The 13,926-nt window shown below is 42.9% G+C and overlaps 1 protein-coding gene across 3 annotated transcripts in view; it reads right to left on the bottom strand.

The window, feature by feature from the left end:
* LOC132129571 (utrophin-like) overlaps positions 1 to 13,926 on the bottom strand; it is a 150,860-nt gene that overhangs the window by 131,349 nt on the left and 5,585 nt on the right. For all 3 annotated transcript variants that reach the window (XM_059541200.1, XM_059541199.1, XM_059541198.1), the window contains exons 6-11: positions 10,730 to 10,879; positions 9,925 to 10,107; positions 6,170 to 6,271; positions 4,921 to 5,166; positions 4,594 to 4,711; positions 673 to 878 (exon numbers count right to left, since the gene is read on the bottom strand). In XM_059541200.1, the coding sequence (XP_059397183.1) occupies positions 673 to 878; positions 4,594 to 4,711; positions 4,921 to 5,166; positions 6,170 to 6,271; positions 9,925 to 10,107; positions 10,730 to 10,879 (1,005 nt within the window). The remainder of the gene's footprint in view (positions 1 to 672; positions 879 to 4,593; positions 4,712 to 4,920; positions 5,167 to 6,169; positions 6,272 to 9,924; positions 10,108 to 10,729; positions 10,880 to 13,926) is intronic.

The raw sequence follows: 13,926 nt of genomic DNA, 5'->3' as shown, positions 1-13,926 counted from the left end.
AACTCTTCTACATCTTGAATGGTCTTAAGGTGAGTACATTTTCAGAAAATGTAATTTTTTGGGGGGAACTGTAGCTGAAGCTGTAATCCATTTATCCAGTTTGATTGGCAGTTATTTAATTAGGTTGGATGATTAATCAAAAATTAATCAGATCTGAAGTGTTTATTTAATAAAAAATGTGAAGCTTTTCTATTGAAAAAAATCATAGTGGGCTTAATTGTAACATGAACTTAAAAGTCACTCTGGGCTTTTAATTAAATAAGCAATCTCATTGTGTCACTTCCTGATAAAACATACCATGAGTGTCTTTTTTCACTTTAATACCCACTTTACGGAAAGCCTGTTCATATAACTATAAGAAAGCATGTACAGATAAGATTCAGATGTTATTAATAGGGTCACTTCTAATGTTAATTAAATGACAAAAAAGTGCCACAAAAAAGCTTAATGGATTTCTCCTGTTCGCTCAACTACAAATCACACTGATCCACATCATAGTTGAATTATCATAGTTGAATTGAAAACACTGTTGCTTTGTTTGAAAGTGCATGTGTCTGAGCTGAGACCGAGTTTTCACACTTACGAATGATCTTATTTTAAACTGGAAGAAGAGCAAAATGATGGCAAATCTTTAAGGTCACAAAGGTCAAAGGTGAAAAGTCAAGATCTCACCTTGTTGTCACTGATCTGTTTGGTAAGCGGCTCCCGGCTCAGCTGCAGCAGGTTGTTCAGACGCATCTCGTTTTGTCCAATCAGAGAGTTCACCTTGTGCCTCTGCTCCTCCCATTGGTCACTGTGGCCGATCATGCACTCAAGCTGCAGAAGCCGTGCCTCCAAGCCATGCTGTGTGCCGTCCCATTGGCTGCAGACCTTCTCCACTGACACACAGCAGCAAGAGAAGAATGAGTCTCACTATCTCACACAACAGATGCCATCCACATGCTTCTTCACTAATACATGCCCTCAGTTTACAGACAGACGGATGGATGGATGGATGGATGGACAGAAAGACAGACAGGCTCATAGATAGATAGATAGATAGATAGATAGATAGATAGATACTTTAATTTATACTGTCAAATATGCAATGTTATCAGAAAGAGCTTTATTGCCAAGTATGCTTGCGCATACAAGGAATTTGTTTTAGTGACATAAGCTTCCAGTAAACAGAGACAACAACACACAGACCAAAAAAAAAAAAAACATTACAAAAAAGGAGAATTACAAATTGGCAAATAAATAAGTGTATAAACAATTGTGCTATAAATGATAATGGGATAGGATTGAGTGAGATGCAGGAATGTTCTAGGATGGAGGGGTAACAAATAAATATAAGGATATTGCACATTTTTTGCATAAGCATAAGTTTAAGTGGGAAACATTTAACTGTTCATGAGGTAGATTGCCTGGGGGAAGAAACTATTCTTGTGCCTTGCTGTTCTTGTATTTGCGGCTCTGAGGCGCCGGCCAGATGGCAAAAGTTCAAAGATGGGGTGACTTGGATGTGAGGGATCCAGAGTGATTTTCTGAGCCCTTTTCCTCACTCTGGATGTGTACAGTTCTTGGAGGGTGGCCAGGGGAGCACCAATAATCCTTCCAGCAGTCTGAACAGTTCTCTGTAGTCTTCTGATGTCTGATTTTGTAGCTGAACCAAACCAGACAGTAATTGAAGTACACAGGACTGACTCAATGACGGCTGAGTAGAACTGTTTCAGCAGCTCCTGTGGCAGGTTAAACTTCCTCAGCTGACGAAGGAAGTACAACCTCTGCTGGGCCTTTTTCACAATGGAGTCAATGTGATTGTCCCACTTCAGGTCCTGAGAGATGGTGGTTCCCAGGAATCTGAATGACTCCACTGCAGCCACAGTGCTGTTCATGATGGTGAGTGGGGAAAGTGCAGGGGGGTTTCTCCTAAAGTCCACAATCATCTCCACTGCTTTGAGCGTGTTCAGCTCCAGGTTGTTAAGACTGCACCAGACAGCCAGCTGCTCAACCTCTTGTCTGTAAGCAGACTCGTCACCGTCCTGGATGAGGCCGATGACTGTAGTGTCGTCTGCAAACTTCAGGAGCTTGACAGAGGGGTCTTTAGAGGTGCAGTCGTTGGTGTACAGGGAGAAGAGCAGAGGGGAGAGAACACATCCCTGAGGGGCACCAGTGTTGGTGGAGCAGCTGTTTGACATGAATTTCCCCAGTCTCACTAACTGTTGCCTATCTGTCAGAAAGCTGGTGATCCACTGACAGATAGAGCTAGGAACAGAGAGCTGGGTCAGTTTGGTCTGGAGGGTTGTTGGGATGATGGTGTTGAAAGCCGAACTAAAGTCCACAAACAGGATCCTCACATAAGTCCCTGTTTTGTCAAGATGTTGCAGGATGAAGTGCAATGCCATGTTGATTGCATCATCCACGGACCTGTTTGCTCGGTACGCAAACTGCAGGGGGTCCAGTAAGGGTCCAGTGATGTCCTTCAGATAAGTCAGCACCAGTTTTTCAAACGACTTCGTGACGACAGACGTTAGAGCCACAGGTCTATAGTCGTTAAGTCCTGTTATCTTGGGTTTCTTTGGAATGGGGATTATGGTGGAGCGTTTGAAGCAGGAAGGCACTTCACACAACTCCAGAGATCTGTTGAAGATCTGTGAAAAGATGGGGGCCAGCTGGTCAGCACAGATTTTCAGACAGGCTGGTGTAACGTCATCTGGGCCTGGTGCTTTTCTTCTTTTGTTTTTCTTGAAGACCTGGCGCACATCATCTTCACAGATTTGAAGAGCAGGAGGTATGGAGAGGGGGATTGCAGGAGGTGTTAATGGTTGTGTAGGGAGATGGTCAGAATGGGTGTTGGGGGTTTCAAATCTACAATAAAACTCATTCAGGTCGTTAGCAAGTCGTTGATTAGCCTCAGTGCAAGGGGATGGTGTCTTCTAGTTTGTGATGGCTCTCAGTCCTCTCCAAACTGAAGTAGAGTCGTTGGAAGTAAACTGGTCTTCCAACTTTTTAGCGTAGGTCTTTTTAGCCGCTCTAATCTCTTTGTTCAGTGTGTTCCTGGCCTGATTGTACAAGACCCTGTCCCCATTTCTGTAGGCATCCTCTTTGGCCTGACGAAGGTGTCTGAGTTTTACTGTAAACCATGGCTTATCATTGTTGAATGTTAAATAAGTCCTGGTAGGAATGCATATATCCTCACAGAAACTAATATAGGAACTAATGTTACAGTCTCTGTGAGTTCGTCCAGATCGGTGGTAGCAGCTTCAAAAACACTCCAATCAGTGATGTCAAAACAAGATTGTAAATCCTGCTCTGTTTCGCTGGTCCATCTCTTCACAGTCTTTACTACAGGTTTAGCAGATTTAAGTTTCTGCTTGTAGGTCGGTATAAGATGAACCAGACAGTGATCAGAACGTCCAAAGCTGCTCGTGGAACAGAGTGATATGCATCCTTTATTGTGGTGTAACAGTGATCCAGTATATTACTGTCTCTGGTGGGACAGGTAACATGCTGTCTGTATTTTGGCAGTTCACGGGAGAGATTGGCTTTATTAAAGTCCCCAAGAGTGATTAAAACAGAGTCCGGGTGTGTGATCTGATCAGCGAGTTTCTGTAAAGCTGAGCTCACATGCGCTTGTGGAGGGATGTAAACACTCACCAGAATGAACGAGTGAAACTCCCGCGGCGAATAGAACGGCTTGCAGTTGACAAACTGCATTTCTAGATCAGGACAGCACATCTTCTTTAACACAGTTACATCTGTACACCACCGTTCATTGATGTAAAAGCATGTCCCGCCGCCGCGCGATTTCCCCATTGATTCTGCTTCGCAGTCCGCTCTAAACAGCTGAAAGCACGGCAGATGGAGTGCGCTGTCCGGTATGGCGTCATTCAGCCAGGTTTCCGTGAAACACAGAGCAGCAGAGTGAGAGAAATCCTTATTTGTCCGAGAGAGCAGAAGGAGTTCGTCCGTTTTGTTGGGTAGAGAGCGGAGATTTGCGAGATGGATGCTAGGCAACGGCGTTCGAAATCCGCACTTCCTGAGTCTGTCGAGCGCTCCCGCTCGCTTTCCCCGTCTGCGCGTCCTGAAGCGCTTGATCAGCGCCGCTGCTCCTCCGATAACAATGTTCAGTAAAACGTCTGTATAATAGAAATCCGGAAAAATATCATGTGTTGTGTTCTGCCGAATGTTCAGCAGTTCATCCCTGGTGAAACTGATCGTGTTTGTTAAACAAAATACAGGAAAAACGAACAAAAACAGTACAAACACTGGAGAGCCAAGCACTGAAGCAGCCATGTGCGGCGCCATCTTGGTTCCATCTTGGTTCCATTATTTTACATTTATGACTTTATTAAATTACTGTAGCTAAGAACTATTGTTAAACCTACCTAGTTTGAAAGTACAGTCCTTTTTCCCCTAAACATAACGGATACTGAACCGTACGGAAAACCGTGACCATGGTACAAACCGAACCTTGAGTAATTTGAACCGTTACACACCTAATACATGTGTCAAAAACAAGATTAAGCATAAGATTATCACAGGTTAATACTGAAACCCAGATCCAGACTAAGGTGTAGATAAAGAAGATGATGATGGATATATGCTCACGTTTCTCAGAGATGGAGGTGCGCAAGTCGAGGTTGGAGGTTTTGTTCTTGATGTTTTGAGCCAGAGTGATGATGTCTTCTAGCTGTGGATGTCTCTGCTCCAGATCACCTTTAGTCACCTACAAACAAACACAGCACAGGGCTTTAAACATGACCAGTGTTTAGCGGCCCAGATGTTGCTCAGGCAGGGGTCTAAATAATAATTCTGTGTAGACAGAAACACAGCCATAATTCACTGCTTTTATTTTCTATTGAAAGAAAAATCTACTAGCTATCTGCTACCCTATCAAGCCAAACATCTCTCTCAGGTGTAACTCTGAGGTCTGACCTGCAGGCGGCTGATGGTGGTGTGGATCTCCTCTTTGTCTCCCACCGTGACGATGTTGGATTTGAGCATCTGGTTGATGAGGAGCAGCCAGTCCGACAGCTCTGTGGCCGTCTGCTGGAGGTAGCCCGGGCCCGCCAGCTCTGTCGCAGTCTGCTCGAGGTAGCTCGGGCCCGCCAGCTCTGGAGACGGCTCTTTCAGTCTGGCATCCAGAGCTTTCCAGTCTGCAGCCAGCTGTTCGATTTTACTCTAAACAAACACACATACATCCACTTCATTCTCATCCATCTCTGCACTTTGCAAACAAAACCACAACAAGAATGGTGTAAGTGCTGTGTGACAATTTGTATACTTCCAGTGTAGTTATACAGTTCACTGTTGATTGTTGAGTGCACATTTTTGAGAGTTACCACATCCTAAAACTGTAAAGTGTCTGTTCACACCACATCTGCATTGTCAATTCAACAGTTTTTCTTTTTAATTGATTGTTTTAATCTCTTTTCCATTGCACTGTGAAGAAAGCTGGCCAACCAGTAAGATTTGTGTTTTTTGACCACATGCCACTGCTTTAAACTAAAACCGACGCTCATCATTGAATAACAGAAGTGGATCTGGAGTTGTTTGATAAAAACCATTAAAAATAAAAATATCTGAAAAGTAATTACTGTTACAGCAAATAATATTAGACTTCACAATGTTTATTATGCATTGTAAGAACAGAAAAACTGCATGTGAAAAACACTTGTGTTGGTGTAAGCTAGGGTTATTACTGTTAAACTACAATGATCAAATGACACTTGTAGTTGGAATAAATGTTAACTGAACTTAATGAATGAATTTATTTCAGCTAGTTTCCAAAGCAACATGCAAAACACCTCAAATTAAATAAAATAAAACTAATTCATATCAAAAACAATTATAAATAATTAAATAATATAAACATAATATAAAAATAATTAATAATATAAACTAAAATTTAAAAAAACTACATAGACAAACTAATAACAATAATTAAAAAAACACTGCAGCTAAAGTTAAAGTAAAAACATATTAAAATAGAAAATATAATAAAGTCTAATTCAAAATAGTAACTATATAAAAACTATATCAATGATATTAAAGTAACTCTGGTGTGAGCAGGGCTTTAGCATTAAGCTCAACTGATTTAGGAAATTTCCTTACTTTTCATACATTAAAAACTGCTTTGGCAACGCACTTTTAATGATAAAAAGTAAGTGTTTTTGTGACAAACCTTCTCCTGTGGTAAAAGCAGCTGTTTCCTCTGGAGCTCAATAGAGTAAGACAACAGCTCCTCCAGCTCCCGCTTCTGCTCTCGCATGGACATTTCCAGAACCTACACAAACACACGACCGTCAGATATCAGTCAAACTCGGATGATCATTTGTTAGATATTCTGCCTTCACTGGGATGACCAAAATATAAAAGACTAAATAAGCAACTAACAGACAGAGCTGGGTACTAACTGCTTACATGCAATCTGGATTACATAACCAGATTACAAAGATACAAAAATTACATTTTATATTGCTCATAATCAGATTACAGATACTTTTTATAGATTACATATTATCCACAGTATTATATTATATTATATTATGACAGTTAAAACCAACTTGACTTGAAATATTTTCTTGCAATATCTCTGAGGAAATTAATATTTCAGTCATTTAAAACAAATTTAGTTAAACTGGCATGCAGGTAAACAAATTAAATATTTATATTTCTAATATTTCTAGTGTTTAATTAATTATTAGATTTTAGTCAACTCACAAATGCACTGCAGATCTTACATTAAGCCCAGTTTAGGAAATTAATGTAATGTATAAAGTGCTTTTACGTAAAGCACTTTGAATTACCATTTTGTACGAAATGTGCTGTATAAATAAACTTGCCTTGCCTTGCCTATAATGCATTTTATGATGTTGATATTAAAGAAAGAAAGACAGAAAAATAAATAAATAAATTATATATAATATATATATATATAATTTATTTATTTTTCTGTCTTTCTTTAATATCAACATCATAAAATGCATTATAGGCAAGGCAAGGCAAGGCAAGTTTATATATATTGTGACGAGTCAGCTGCCTCCTCCCTAATTGTCACTGGCACCCCGTCCTAAATCGCCGCCCTTCACCAGGCTCCCAACTGGAGTGGGTGTGTGAGAGGAGGGGCGCTGGACGAGTCAGGGCTGGCGGCGTGTGATGGGGCACACCTGAAGGAAATGGAGCCTCATCACCACCGCTGCTTAACCTTGCGGACCAAGGAGGGGAGCGCGTGCGGCCGCCGGATTCCGCCCCTTACCTGGACCCTTCCTCCACGAACACTGCCCGACCCACACGAACCCCGCAGCACGACGAGGACACCAGATTCTCTGTTTATTTTGGACACTCTTCCCCTTTGGCCACCTTTTATCCCTTGTTTCATTTGATTTCTGTTAATAAAAGCCTCTCAGAGGCCTGACGCCACGCCCACTGTGTCTGTCTTGTGCTCCTCCCGTGACACTGGTGGAGAATGCGGGCAAGGCGGAGCCTAGACAGCGCAGTTGGGAAACATCTGGTGACGTCACTCCCTCTCGCTTGCAAACGTTCGTGAGAACCCGGACTGGGACGGAGGAAAACCGGGGACAGCCTCCCAGCCACAAAAGGGGTAAGTGACTTCTCTATTATTGTCATTTTACCCTGTGGTTGGTTGAGGATGTCACTAAAACCCGGTTTCTCTGTCCCTGTTCCGGCGCGCTGCGAGAGGGAGGACCGCCTGGAGAGGAATCCCCACCCACTCCGACAGTTTGGAGCCTGGTGGAGGATGGTAGCATTCCCATGTGGGCGGCGCCCTGATGACGGGGATGTTGCTTGGGAGGGGGAATGTGACGAGTCAGCTGCCTCCTCCCTAATTTTCACCGGCACCCCGTCCTAAATCGCCGCCCTTCACCAGTCTCCCAACTGGAGTGGGTGTGTGAGAGGAGGGGCGCTGGACGAGTCAGGGCTGGCGGTGTGTGATGGGGCACACCTGAAGGAAATGGAGCCTCATCATCGCCGCTGCTTAAAAGCCCAACGCGCCTCTCCTCGGGAGATCGGTCTCTTCCCCGTGCATGCACACTGGTGTCCTCGTGGGTCCAGGAAGGGTGTGTTGAGGGACTCCCGCGCCACCAGAGACATGAGCTGCCGGACCCGCGATCCGGATGGGAACCGCACCTGTTTGCACGGCCGACGGGCCAGGATGCCGGGCCGTCCATCCCCTACCAGCGCCGCGGCCAACAAGAGAGATGCGGCCGCTAGAGGAAGCCGCCGCCCCTCGCGCCCCGGACCAAGGAGGGGAGCGCGTGCGGCCACCGGACTCCGCCCCTTACCTGGACCCTTCCTCCACGAACACTGCCCGACCCACACAAACCCCGCAGCACGACGAGGACACCAGATTCCCTGTTGCTTTGGACACTCTTCCCCTTTGGCCACCTTTTATCCCTTGTTTCATTTGATTTCTGTTAATAAAAGCCTCTCCGAGGCCTGAGGCCACGCCCACTGTGTCTGTCTTGTGCTCCTCCCGTGAAAATATATATACACACACACACACTCACTCAAGGATTATTAGGAACACCATACTAATACTGTGTTTGACCCCCTTTCACCTTCAGAACTGCCTTAATTCTACGTGCCATTGATTCAACAAGGTGCTGAAAGCATTCTTTAGAAATATTGGCCCATTTGTTGGAGATTTGTTGGATGCACATCCAGGGCACAAAGCTCCGGTTGCACCACATCCCAAAGATGCTCGATTGGGTTGAGATCTGGTGACTGTGGGGGCCATTTTAGTATAGTGAACTCATTGTCATGTTGAAGAAACCAATTTAAAACGATTCGAGCTTTGTGACATGGTGCATTATCCTGCTGGAAGTAGCCATCAGAGGATGGGTACATGGTGGTCATAAAGGGATGGACATGGTCAGAAACAATGCTTAGGTAGGCCCTGGCATTTAAACTATGCCCAATTGGCACTAAGGCATGATGGATCCATGTTCTCATTCTGTTTACGCCTAATTTTGACTCTACCATCTGAATGTCTCAACAGAAATTGAGACTCATCAGAGCAGGCAACATTTTTCCAGTCTTCAACTGTCCAATTTTGGTGAGCTCGTGCAAATTGTAGCCTCTTTTTCCTATTTGTAAAGGAGATGAGTGGTACCCGGTGGGGTCTTCTGCTGTTGTAGCCCATCCGCCTCAAGGTTTTGCGTGTTGTGGCTTCACAAATGCTTTGCTGCATACCTCGGTTGTAACGAGTGGTTATTTCAGTCAAAGTTGCTCTTCTATCAGCTTGAATCAGTCGGGCCATTCTCCTCTGACCTCTAGCATCAACATAGCATTTTCGCCCACAGGATCGCCGCATACTGGATGTTTTTCCCTTTTCACACCATTCTTTGTAAACCCTAGAAATGGTTGTGCGTGAAAATCCCAATAACTAAGCAGATTGTGAAATACTCAGACCAGTCCGTCCGGCACCAACAACCATGCCATGCTCCGAATTGCTTGAATCACCTTTCTTTCCCATTCTGACATTCAGTTTGGAGTTCAGGAGATTGTCTTGACCAGGACCACACCCCTAAATGCATTGAAGCAACTGCCATGTGATTGGTTGATTAGATAATTGCATTAATGAGAAATTGAACAGGTGTTCCTAATAATCCTTTAGGTGTGTATATATATACACACTTTTTTTTTTGCTTTGCTTCTTTATGTCAACATGGTAAATTGAATGGTAAATGTAAGAAATTCAAATGCTGCAATTATATAATCAATCTCAGTGCATTTCAAAACACTACACTTAATGCTTTCTTTTGTCTCTGGAAGACAAGAGAAGATATTTGGAGAAATGTGTCACCAAAACTGCTTGGTTACCAATATTCCTTTCACAGAAGAAAGTCACTCATCTTGGGTACGGCCTGTATTTGAATTTTAGTGCTCTACAGAGATGCAGTGTGTTGAGCGTCTGACCTGTCTCTCCGCCGGTGTGACGTCGCTCAGAGACTGGCTGCTGATGTAAACCCAGCCACCCAGTCTGCTCATGCGCTCCTGAAACTGTGTGTACGACCCCAGCCTCCTCTCGTCCTGGACCGCTGTGTGTGTCTGCAGACGCCCCTCCACCTCACGCACCTTATCCAGCAGCTCACGGCTCACCTTCAAACACACACACACACACACACACGTTAAGCGAGACCTAGCGCTATATGAGCCAGCAGATTAATCACACATACATATAAAGCCACACCATTAGCTCGCTTGGATGATTACCAGAAGTGTGTCAGGTCCAGATTTACAATATATTTTCAGTGAAAACTATGTGAAATCATTTTACTGTGAAGGCGCAGCAGGGTTAATGTATTTCTGTAGGTCAAACCACATAAACTAGTTGTATTTGAGCACTGCTGCTTCCATCGTCATGAAGTCAATGGGTTTTTTGAATGGCTTTTTGCGTGAATGACTGAAATAAGGTCTGTGGTGAACACAAGCTCAGATATTGTCACGCTTTTTTCTTGTTTGCTAACAAGTGGCTCATTCTAAACATAAAAATCCTGGCTTTTTGTCGTGGGAACCAGGTTGATGCAAAACTACGTCATCACTGCGCTCTATTGTCTGTGTCTCATTCGGCATCATTACATTGTACCATAAAGACAGCCGTGTAGATGTGAAAACATGAGGGTGACACTAAAAACACACACAAAAAAAGATATGAAAGAAAGAGACAGAGAGAGAGAGAGAGGTTTTGGTGTGATTGTGTGCTATGGAGTTGTTTCCGTACTTTACTCCAGCTGAGGTTTATCTGCCTGATTTTATTCACACGAGTGTCTCTGTCCTGAGGACTCAGACTGGAGTTTGACAAGATCTGACAGCCAGTTTTATTCAGCCATGACAACGTCTCATTCTGACCATCCATCTCCTCCGTCAAGGCCTGAGAGACAGAGACAGAGAGAGAGTCAAAGCAGATATTCTCGTGCACTAGCAGCTGTTTTGGGGAGTAATCAATTACATTGCTTTATAATTAAACTAGCTTTTTATTTTTTATTTTTTTTTTACTTTTAAACTTGGGGTGTTTTAGTGTTAATAGTTATATTTAGTTGAGTTTATATAATATAAATGTAGTTATAAATACACACTAACGTTCAAAAATCTGGGGTCTTTTTAAAAAAAAACAAAAGGACATATGTAATGTAATTAGATATAAAAAATTCTTAGTAATATCAAATCAGCGTATTAAAATTATTTCAGAATTATCATGTGACACTGAAGACTTGTGCTGGGGGGTAAACCGGTTCATACCGAAAACCGGTGTATATTTTCGTTACGGTGTTAATTTTGAATATACCGCCATACCGGTGTATTTAATTACTCAACGTTCGGATCGAACGTTATGCTGCGCCGCGGCCGCGAGACACTGTTTCAGACGGACCCTTTACAATGTTGCACTTCTAAGCAGCGACTGCGAGGTGCGGTAAGGGTACACCATAGACAGGGTTACACACAGCTGTTTTCTGGTGTTACGTTATAACGGCTGTTATATACAGTCGTATTAACGGATTCCAGCGATTCGATTGTCAAGGAGCAGCGATTGTTAACGTACTGAGTGTATTTTTGCTGTGCTGCAGGCGCTTAATTAAAGTGCATTGTTTGCGGGAAAAATGAACATGGATTGACATGGAAACGCAGTCACATGGGTTTTTGGTTAGGTTTAAAACAAGAAAAAGGGCGCTTTTAGATAAACAAGGAAAACGCCCTGAGAGGCGGGAACGAGACATCAGGTCAGCTAAGACGTATATGGGAACTCCTCCCTTCTACACTTTTGCTGAAATTTTATTGGCTAATGCCAGCTGGGGGACAGCTGGCCAATTGACGTGAAGCATGCAAATACTGACAGGTCAGCGGGCAGTATAAAATGCATGGGCGCGAAAAATGTACGTTCACCAAAAACTCATGAAAGTCTCCAAGGTGCTTCGCCGAGGCGAGAGCAAGAAGCAAGGCAGTCTTCAGGGAAGCTCATTAACCGCAATCGAAGCTAAGGGCTCGAACGGTAGTAGAGACAGAGTCCTCAAAACTAGAGCTAGATCCACGGCAGCACGGAGGGCGGCCGTGAAGGACACAATCTCCTTGCTCCCCTGAGAAAACTAATTACCAGAGCGCAGGGGCGTAGTTTATGGGGGGGATGGGGGGGAGGTAACCCCCCCAATATTCAAATCCATCAGTTACAACCCCCCCAATATTTCAACATGAAAATCACAGTAGATCAAATGAAAAATATATGGAAAAATAGAATTCATTTATTTTGTAAAAATAATTTTGTTCCTAATCAAATATGAGTATGTCATAATAAATCAGACAAAAAATACTCCCCCTCCATTGAACCGATTTGTAACCAATTGCCCAACCAATGAGCCGCACTTTCACCAAAACAAGCGAGTGGTGTTTGAATGGGAGAGCACACGGTTAATGTTAACGCCAAAAATGAAGAGAAGCCTGCACAGCGGACTATATTTAACTGCTGGTCAGAGAGGGATGCAAAAAAAAATAAAGCATGTACTGAGAATGAGGTATGAGAATATTGTGTAATAGTTAGTACACACCACATATATTTTAGCTAGATAATCCATTGCAATGTATTTAGCTATAACTATCAGTATAACAAGTTACCAAAGCAGCTGTCTGTTTTGCTAGTATATTTTTCAATAGTGTCTGTAATTATCAACGACAAAAGTATTCACATCAGTGTTTGTTTTCTTACTAAATTAATCGTACTTTTGAACGAATTGGATGAATTAACGATTTAAGTGGCTAACTCATTAAAATAGTGAAACACTGCTGCCTACTGGCGGTTTCAATACTTAATTTCTTTCTTTTGATAATCTCTACTATGTTAGAATTTTATGAATGATGATTATACTCAAATTTCATAACGTTATGAGGTGTATAATCTCTTAACATGTTTTTATAACAGATTCGAGGTAAATGTAGCTGCAGGGTAGAAAAATCAGCAGAGGGAGAGGAGGAGCAGGTGATCAGGTAAAGAAGATGCCATTCAATCAATAAAATAAAATAAAATAAGAAACAGTATAGAAAAACAGCAGTTTTGTAAAGTTAAGCTATACATTAATGCCTTTAATGTTTTAAAGATGTGTTTCCCTTTAGAAAAAAAATTAAAATGCATTAAGGTGGAATGTAAAAATCTTAAAATAAATGTCTAAATGTTGTCTCTTTCATATTTGTATATGTTGAATTTGTAATCAGTTAAACCATGTTGCCAGATAGATAGATAGATAGATAGATAGATAGATAGATAGATAGATAGATAGATAGATAGATAGATAGATAGGAAGAAATAAATGATCCAATAACAATACACATAAAACATTTTTTTTTTTGAAAAAAATAACGGGCAGCAAACAACGTTCAACCCCCCCAATGTTCAAACCAAATCTACGCCCTTGCCAGAGCGTGCTTACCGATCGTTTGCCCGTCAACCAGGGAACGAAAAGCGGCAATAGCGGTCACATATACCTTCAGTGTGGATGGCAAACTCCCGCTATCCATACTGTGCTGTAGAAAGCGCAAAACATTGACACGGAACAGGTCCCTGGGTCAATATAAATGTCCTCGCACCATTTGTGAAAGCTCCCCACTTCAAAGCGTAGCAGCGACTGTTTGATGGTGCGCACGTCTCTGTAAGTGTGTTCAGCACTCGTGAGTGCAGAGCGTCCCGCTCATTAGGGTCCCCACAGCGGCCACACATGAAGGTTCCACAGCTCAGGGCTGGGGTGCCATATCGTGCCGTTCGCCTGAGACAGCAGGTTCTTCCTGAGGGGGATTCGCCATGGGGGAGCCATCACTACTCTCTCAGGTCCGCGAACTAGGGCTGATTCGGCCATTTCTGGGCCACGAGTATAACTGATGCTCTCTCCTCCCTGAATTTGCACAAAACCATAGGCAGAATCTTCACCGGAGGGAACG

The sequence above is a fragment of the Carassius carassius genome, chromosome 46 (assembly GCF_963082965.1).
Source record: "Carassius carassius chromosome 46, fCarCar2.1, whole genome shotgun sequence".
NCBI lineage: Eukaryota > Metazoa > Chordata > Actinopteri > Cypriniformes > Cyprinidae > Carassius > Carassius carassius.
The sequence above is the reverse complement of the archived record's forward strand: the minus strand, read 5'-3'. Positions and strand labels throughout refer to the sequence as shown.